At 32.4% G+C, this 9,617-nt stretch overlaps 1 protein-coding gene across 1 annotated transcript in view; it reads right to left on the reverse strand.

The window, feature by feature from the left end:
* The window catches only part of TECRL (trans-2,3-enoyl-CoA reductase like), an 83,305-nt gene extending 73,967 nt beyond the window's left edge, over positions 1 to 9,338 (reverse strand). The window contains exon 1 of the mRNA XM_028507947.2: positions 9,058 to 9,338. Within this exon, the coding sequence (XP_028363748.1) occupies positions 9,058 to 9,291 (234 nt within the window). The 5' untranslated portion in view covers positions 9,292 to 9,338. The remainder of the gene's footprint in view (positions 1 to 9,057) is intronic.
* Between the last annotated feature and the right edge of the window lie 279 nt (positions 9,339 to 9,617).

Below are 9,617 nucleotides of genomic sequence, written 5' to 3' on the forward strand. Positions count from 1 at the left end.
ATCTGGAAGAACTATGGTGGATGTATTCTGTGTTCCTACATAGATCGTGTGTGTTCAGTGAAGACCCATCTATACCGGTCCATTTATTAGAGGTGATGGTGACTTAAACTAGGATGGTAACAGTTCAGTGACAAGATATACTGTGTGTAGAATAAAATGACCGATTGATTGGATATTATATAAACAGGAAGAGATTCTAGAGAGTCAGCAGCTTGATAAACTAAAGTAAGACTTTTCCATAGCTCATTAAAGAATCACTTCTCTGGGTGAGTTCTCTCTTTTAGGGAACACTTTGATCATAACACAGTCACTGTCTGTGTCTTCACCTCTTTAACATCATAGATAAAAGACCTTGAAGGTACAGAATGGTCAAATCTAAAAAAATGCTTATTCATCATGTATACACTGTCTATTATAGAGATGCACACATCATTTCTTCCTATTAGGGTTGATTTGATTGTATGAGTAAATAGAAGAGATACCATCAGGAAAGGGGAGATGGATATCTTTGTATTTAGAAGCAAAGATAAATCTGTGTACAGATTATTTTTTGTGATAGCACTGGATAGCCCCAAGAATAGTTGGCTTGACAATTAGGTCTTTCAGGCAAATTGTGCTATATACTTAAACTATGGCATACATGGACCTTTACATTTTTTTGTTAATGACAAAAGCCTAAGAAGACATTATGTCTATACAATTCCAGAAATGTTGATTGAAAACTAAAAGCAAATAGGTAAGTTTATGAATCTATTTTTAATTATAAAAAATAATTGATTTTTCTTCCCATTTTAAAACGAAGCAGATTTTATTTTAACAATCAACAGCTCAGTGGTTGTTGTGACTGCTCTGCTGATTATGTTCTGACCATGTCAAGAGTTAAAAAAATTTACATAAAATAGCTCTTAAGATAAAAGTAATTTCTCTGTAATTTTAGAGTAACAGCTTCCTGAAATTGCCTTTCTATAAAAACGGGGAAGGTATCATCTGAATAAAGGCCTCAGGATTCTCTATTACATTCCTGATTTAATTAAGGTTGGATTATAACAAAATTTTATTAAGTGAAGTTTATGAGAAGCAGATGACACGTCTGTATTTAGTGGTATGGAGACCAGTGCTGACAAATAAAAGACACCATTAGGTTGCAGTAGCTCATCAAATGCTTTGCTAAAATAAATTACTTATTACAATTCACATTGGTTTAAAAAAATCAAATAACCAATCATTGAAAAGTTAGAAACATCCAAACATAAAGCAATATTAAATGTTTATTTTGGAGGCAGTAAAAGTGTGGAATGAGAACACAAACAGCAATAAGAAACAAGACAGGTAACAATTGATTCCCTTTTTTCATAAAATGATGCTAGAATTGTGAGTTTATGAGAAAGCAGAGACACAACATTCTTAAAGAGTAAGATCAATTCTCAAATAAAATATCTGGTATCTAGATGTAGTAGACAGTTCCAAATCTGCCTAAAAGAGAATTAACTTCTCATAGGAGAATAAACAAGTGTGATATTCAAGGGTTTTATGTAGCTACAGACTTGTGAGCTCAGATTGCTCAGCTGAATCCCAGTAGATCAACAGGGATAGAAAATTATTTGATGACTGTCAGTTTAAAAATCCACTAATAAAATATAGTATATCGTTGGTATTGAGCTTGACAAGTTTGTACCTTAGAAAGTCTTAAGTGTGAAGAGAATTCATCCTCACCTTCTTCCATAAATTCTCCAGAGGTGTCTCTCTAGCAACGTGCCTTCAAGTCAAAGCCTGAAAGAAGGCTGAGTATGTAAGGTAGTTAGAGGAAATAATTTCTACTTTAGGAGATTACTCTTTAATCTTAGAAATATCCTAACAAAAGAAAAGAAATATCCCCATGATGGTCATTCAGTGTGCTGGGGCTATTTATAACTAAAAGAGATATCTACAGCCATTCTTAATTTCTTCAGTGGAAAAGAAAATTATTCATCTGGGCTCAGTACCACTTTTTTCATACCTGTTTTATCTTTTATTATATTATTTTGTGTGGGACTAGTTACATGTCATTATGAATCACAGTACTGTGAATATCTGAAGAGAAATGAATATACAGGGTGCAGCAAGAGTAGGTTTATGCATGTCTTTATAAAATTATACCATAATTAATAAAGGATAATAAAAAATAAACCGTGTTTTGTGTATTCACAATGGTAACCCTGCTTTTGCCTGCCCTGTATTTGGTTTGTTTTGGTTTGGTTTTCATCCTCATGTTCCCAGGGTCTATTACAGTGCCTGCAGACTGGAAGGTTAGTATTCTTCAATGTAGTTGTATATGAAGAAAAAACAACAGAGTAGAAGAAATGGAGAGACTGAGGGAAGGATGAGGATTAGGCAGCATTCTATGATTACGTCCCTGAAGATATTTTTGTAAGTAGTACTTAATCATAATCAATTGAAAGTGGTTTAGGGGTAGAAACTTCAAACAATGATTGTCCTCTAAACCTTTGAGCTCCTGTAATGTAATCATGCAAATACCATAATTTCCATAGTAGTGAGATGTCATGTAAATATATATTAATCTAAAATCATGCATATATATGTATAATTTAAAACTATTTTGAACTTAGATAGTGTCATTACACAAATTCTAGCAAAAATATAAATTTGATTATGTCTATGCTTTTAGTAATCTAGACTTAAGAGTTCAGGGAACATACATTTGTGACCAGAAACATGTGATGTGAGGGTATTAAAAGTTTTAACGTGACATAAATATCAGCATCCACTTGCTGCAGTATTTCCCCTCAGACCTCTTGCCCTGGAGACTGTATAATTTAAAATATAGAGTAACAGAATTTTTATTTCTTAATGTTATTTTAAGTTATTGCTCATTTGATAAATCCTAGTCACAGTGAAATTGTCAGTAATACCTCTGAGCACTAAGGTACATGACAGGAATGAAAAAAAATGTGTGTTAAGGACATGCTAAAATCCCAGCAATAGCTTAGGACATTATTTTGATAGTTATTTTATTTTGCTACACCAAAAATACCAGTAAAATGTTACTCTGGACAAGGTGCATGCTGAATATATAATTAGACTTCAATTTCCCAAAAATATATCATATAAGCACAATCTTTATCTTATGTTTGAACTGTTAGAAGGAGCTACAAATTCCTTCATTGTGAAATTTTTTATAACAAGTGCAGCATCCATATCTTCATGTTTTTTCAAGACTTGAGTGAAACCCCTCCATGGTATCACTGCCTTGGCATCTGTTTTGTTTGACTCATGGCCTGCAATGACCTTAAACTGACATCAGCTCCTCATGCAATCACACGCCTTAGATAGTGTTCCTCAGAGTCACAAGTAAGTGTGCTTTCCAGATGTGATTTTCCCATTTGCTTTTGTGATCAACAGCCCCCTCAACCCCGGGGCATTTTCCTTGTGATACTCAATCACATGCCTTAGATAGTGGTCCTCAGGGTCGCAAGTAAATGTACATTCCGGATATTTTCCAAGTAGCCTTTGTGATCAGCAGCCCTCCCCTCCAGCTCAGGCATTTTCCTGTGTGCACCTTAGATAAGACCCATTGGGATTTGCTAAAATTCTGCTCTTTTGATTCAAATTGATCAGTTCAGCTTTAGCCCAGGAACTTAAAAGCATTCCATCCATGGACTGTAATAAAGGCAGGTGCACTGGTCCTGCCATGAGGCCATTTTAAAACAGATGCCACTCTCACTTTGCAGAAGAACGAATGGAGGCATTATTGTGCTAAGTAGCCCGCCCAAGATAAAATATTAAAAGTGACAATGTCAGAAATTACAAGTTCTCAAAATTTTATGCAGCCTTACTATACTACAATTTCTCTACTATTTTCTTGTAATGGTATTTTTTTTACCATTAGGAGAATTAAAGAATTATTGAGTGCTTTATTTTATTTGTAAGAAGTCTTTTAAAAGCTTTTGAGATATTTGACAGAGACATTTAAACAACAGAAGAAAGAGGGCTCTTGTGGTCAGGTTCCTTGGAGAAAAAGAAAAAAAAGAATGGGATGTTACTGGAAATGTTTATCAACATTAGTTTTAGAGTTTTGCCATGCTCTTGAATCATCAACCTATCACAAGATAAGTTTCTGACATTTTATGAAACAGAAGTGAGACAAGGAAAGTTAACAACTAGAAATAATTTATTGTTAATTTATTTTTTAAATTTTAAAAGATTTTATATATGTATCTTTAGAGAGAGGAGATAGGAGAGAGAAAGAGAGGTAAAGAAATATCTATAAGTGGTTGCCTCTCGAGCGCCCCCTACTGGGGACCTGGCCTGCAACCCAGACATGTGCCCTAGACTGGGAATTGAACCAGCGGCCCTTTGATTCACAGGCTGGCACTCAATCCACTGAGCCATTCCAGCCAGGGCTATTGTTAATTTTTTAAAGTTTACATTTCTGATATATTATTGATGCTCCATTAAACACTTAAGAATGATATTTAATAACATAATTTAAATTCTCCATCTTATCATACTTGGTTAGCCATATGATTTTAATCATTCATGGGAAATAACTAAAATAGTTATACATCCCCATCTTTACTCTCTTTTTTATTAAAAGCTTCTTAGATTTTGTAACCATAATGTGACTGTTAGTAAACTATGCACAATTACAAATTTTAATATTATTCATCATTGTTGGGAGCAAGCCAGGAGCTACTTGGGCACTCAGTAGAATGAAATTTTATTTATTTAGTTAGTTAGTTATGTATTTAGTTAGTGAGTGAGTTAAATAATTTCATTTATTTATTTTTAGAGAGAGAGGAGGGAAACAGAAAGAAAAGGAGAAAAACATCAATTGTCTTTCTTGTGCCCCTTAATGGGGACCAGGCATGCAACTCAGGCATGTGCCTGACTAGGAATTGAACTGGTGACTCTTAGGTTCAAGGGCTGACACTCAGTCCACTGAGCCACCAGCCAGGGCTAGAATGGAATATTTAAATGTCTTTTTCTATGAATGTATTACATTTATTCTGATGACAATTTGATTTAGAAAATAGTATAAAGTATTTTCTAATATCATAATCCTCCACCTTAAAACCATTAGTGTTAAACATGAGTATATTGTGAAATCCACATATCTCTTGAACAGGCATTGATTACATTTAGTACATACTTAGCACACGTGGTTTCTTTGTGCCAAGCCTTAGTTCTAAATGTTGGAGATACAAGAATAATAAAAACCAAATCCCTGGTTTTGTAAAGAAGGCATGTGAAGAATAGGCCAAATAATACACAAAATGAAAAAGGAAATAAATGTTACTAAAAGAATAAAACATGGAAAGGTAATAGAAAATATTGACAGATTTTTCAGTTTTCAAAAGTAGTAAATAAAGTCCTTGAAAAAAGTGACAAGTCAAGATCAAAAGAAGGATATTGGCTAGTTTTGAGTAGTGAATCATATTATCTTAACAACAGGCTAGTTCTGTTGTGTATAAGGAATACATCAAATGTACTAAGCACAGAAACAGAGAAAAATCTTAGGGCTCTGGCAGGGGATGTGGTTAAAATTTTTCATTCTCTATGAGAAGGCATCATTTGTGTTGTGAGATTAGATCTAGGGTTATGATGCCTCTACACATTTCATTTGAGCTATTTCAAGAATGTGATTTCACTCATTAACCTGAAAAATCTTGTGGAAGATTTTTTTTTCTTTTTTTGTGGAAGATCAAGTGTTCAGTTTTAGAAATACTAACCTTGAGATGCCTAGTGAACATTTAAATAGATAAGATGATAGATGATAGATAGATAGATAGATAGATAGATAGATAGATAGATGCACGCATAGATTCATAGATGAATGGATTTACAATCTGGGGGGAGTACAAGTTGAAGTTACATGTTTATGAGTCATCAAAAGGCAGATGATATTTAAAACTATGGGACTCAATAAAGTAAATGACCTAATATGGGGAGAAGTTCTGATGACTGAGTTGGTGACGTGCCACACCTAATAAGTTAGATAATGAAGTAGTAGCAAGAGAAAAGTGAGAAACTAATAAGGTAGGCTTAAAGAAAAATGTATGTAGTATCATCCCAGAACTTAGAGAGCAAAAGTGTTTTCAGAAGAATGTACTTAATAGTGGCAGATGTTTTAATATACTAAGATGAAGTATGAGAATTGATCTTTGGATTCAGCAAGGTATTTACCACGATGTCTGATAACCTCAGTATGTTCATCTTCTGGAAAGTAATGGAAGCAAATGTCTAAATGGAGTGTGTTTAGAATGAAATGAGAAGCAACTGTGGGCAGATGAAATGAATATGACACAAGTAATGAGAACAACAGGACAGATGCTGGAGAAGATATTTAAGGCAATAGAAACTGTTTGGTGTGTGTGTGTGTGTGTGTGTAAGACAAGCATGATTTAATATATTTTCTTCAATCTTAGGAATTATCTCAATGGTTTTATCTCATGAATATCCTGAGTACTTCCTTTATCCATGCTGGAGTTAATGGATAAATGGAAGTTAATAAAATACCTAGATGCAAACACAATTTCTACTAGAACTCACCGTATATAACTAAGATTCATAGGTATGAATTGTACCACTAAACATATCTAAATATTTATATATAACCTAAGCATTTATAACAAATCATGGCAATGAATAATTATTAAGGAGTCAAATTGAAATTCTGTGCCAGTATCACAAGTTTCATCACTTGTTTTTTCTTAGATTTTTATACACATTAAATTTAGCTCTTTAAATGATCTTTAAAACTACAAAAATATTTATTTCTTATTCTGTTACAGGCACTATGCTAAGTCTGTTACATATCATTCTCCTGCTCTTCACTATATGCTTACAAAATAGATTATATTAACCTACATTCTAAATAAGTGGTATTGGGATCAGAAATGCAGTGAATTTCCTGAGCCTTGTTAATTTGATTTGTAACAGAGATTCAGTTCAGATAAGATTAATTCCAAAGTACATGACCTTTAACTTTTTCAAATTTATTGGGCAGTACTTAGTGAAAGATAAGGAGTAAGTCATAACCAGCACTTCTTTTGTGTACTGGGTAGAGCTAAATGCAATGAAAGCCATTCAACATGCCTTACTGTTAATATAGTTATCAATTTGTCTAACAGAAACATAATCATGAATGGCAAACAAAATCAACCTTTCTCATGTTTATAAATTTGAACTGTTAGGAATCATGAAACAAGAAAAGAGTAAATTTTTTTCTTTTTCTTTTAAATGTTTTGCCATCATTATGATACAACTTACCAAATCACAAAAGTAAAACAAGAAGCAACAAAATCCAGTTCTATTGACAAGTCAAAGATTTGGATGTAGAATGTAGCAGATCATATGGTGTTGATTGTCCAAAAAAAGCTGTTGAGGAATGCAAAATTAATCCTCTATCTAGTCTACATAGTTTCCCTAGAGGAGTGCTACTGGACATGCAAATACCAGGACTCTTAATCTCAAATATGAGATTTTTTTGGAAAAATCCTTGTTTCTAAGATTTCTGTATGCTTATTAACTTTTGCATAATTTAATTATTACTAGAATGTAAACTGCCATGTCAGAGTTTCAAATAACATATCAATTACATGAAATATAAATGTTTGAGGAAAATAATTAGAAGCCCAGCTCATCCATTTCTCCTTATTTTAAGGTGAATTATTGTCAATGATTACCTACATATCAGAAAGGACACAATAGCCAGTCTCACTTTAGGATCTTGACCTTTATATATCCTTGACTAATTGAATATCCATTCCATTGATTGCCTGGTTTCCCTTAATTTAATTGTATTGTTTAAAAATTTTTGAATTTTCAATGGTGAGATATTATAAACATCAGCAACTTCTGAATGATTTTACTTGTCTTATTTATGTATGATATCAAAATATAAAAACTTTACTGAAATGTCAAAATACATTATACCATGTATGAAACTCATAACTTAAAAATATTTATACAAAGTACATGCATATTTATTATTTAAATGTGACCCCAGTGGTATTATAAAAATATGGTTTAGAATTGCACAGAAATGATTTTAAATCTATTTTCTACTTACTTATATCCTTTAGGAACTTGTAAAATAATTTTATTTTTCATTTCCATCTCTAAATAAAAGTTAATATTACCCAACTAATAAACTGGCAGTAATGTTATAATTACTAAATAAGAAAGTATGTAACATCTTCTTCTTGACAATTACAACAGAAAACAGGTCCTTCTCTTGCCTTCTTATCTAGAAACAAGGCTAAAACAGTTCAAGTGAATCAGGGATTCAATGCTATTTTTAGAACAATAGCAAAAATCTTAACATGACAATAAAGAAAAATAAATGAAGATTTATTTAAAATATTAATCTTTCTCATAATAAACTAAACTACTAGCATCTTTTCAATTTTGAAAGGCTAAAAGTATTTTGAAATATTGTACTATGTATATCTGCAATGTACACTGATTATGTGAGCTTGGAAGTATGTATTTTTATCTTAGTGAAACATCTGTGATATGAGCATATGTGGGTGATATTGAGCAATACATTCTCTTTAACCACTTGAAACTTATGGTTTTAAAATAAGTAAACCTTTCAGAAAAAGTGAGATTTTTATTTTGCAAGACATAACTCAATCAATTCTGAATAACTTTTAATGATGAGATTGCATCATATACATTAAATATAATTTTAGTGACTTCAGTGGTTTTTGCTTGTTATTTTCTACAAATACTATTATAATCCTAGGAAAATTCTTAATAAATATTAAGTGCATGAAAACAACAAACTAGCAGCACTTTTTTCATGTACATGAGAAGGTAAGCACTGATAATTTTGCCTTTCAATAATAGTTAATGTTAGCAGGAAAACCAGAACCTAATAATTATTTGTCACCATTAAATTGATTGTGAAAGCTGCAGTTAGTATCTCCTACTGAAACAATTTATGAAGTATCTATCCTGCTAATCAAAAAAGTAACACTAAAAAGTAAGCATTTAATCAAGAGATTCAAAATCATGGGGGCAGATAAAAGAAATTTAAATAAATAAACTCACCTTATCCACAATACATATCTGCTTTCTTGTTTGAGCATCAAGTATTTCAATCTCAAAGTGAGTTGTTTTTGATTTTTTAACTGCTGGAGTTGATTTTAGAGGACCTGCTGAAAGTACCAGTTGTGAAAAAGACTGAAAATTTCTCATATCATTCTTCTGTATAGACCGTGTACCTCCTTGAGAAAAAACTTCTCTTTTGCGTTCTGAAGCAAGAGACTTTTGCTTTTTGAACATTGTATGAACAACCAGGAGAATCTGTCATGTCAACAGAAGACACTTTGCAAGTGTGTTTCCTTTGCACCAGTTAAATACTGCTGTGAAACACAAAAGGTCAAGTGCATGCCATTCCAATAGTTCAGTTTTATTTAGCAAGACTGAAAACAATGACTGATTTTATTGCTATATATAACACCCCATTGTGAATTGCTGCAATGCAGAGGATCACTTTACCAGCATTCAAATTATTCCTTGCATTCTCCTTTCATCTCTGCTTCTTAATATGACCAACTGGTATCTTAAATTCCAAAGCAAGAAAGGAATAACAGATTTTTCTCTTATCT

This window comes from Phyllostomus discolor, chromosome 1, assembly GCF_004126475.2.
Source record: "Phyllostomus discolor isolate MPI-MPIP mPhyDis1 chromosome 1, mPhyDis1.pri.v3, whole genome shotgun sequence".
In the NCBI taxonomy this organism is placed as follows: domain Eukaryota; kingdom Metazoa; phylum Chordata; class Mammalia; order Chiroptera; family Phyllostomidae; genus Phyllostomus; species Phyllostomus discolor.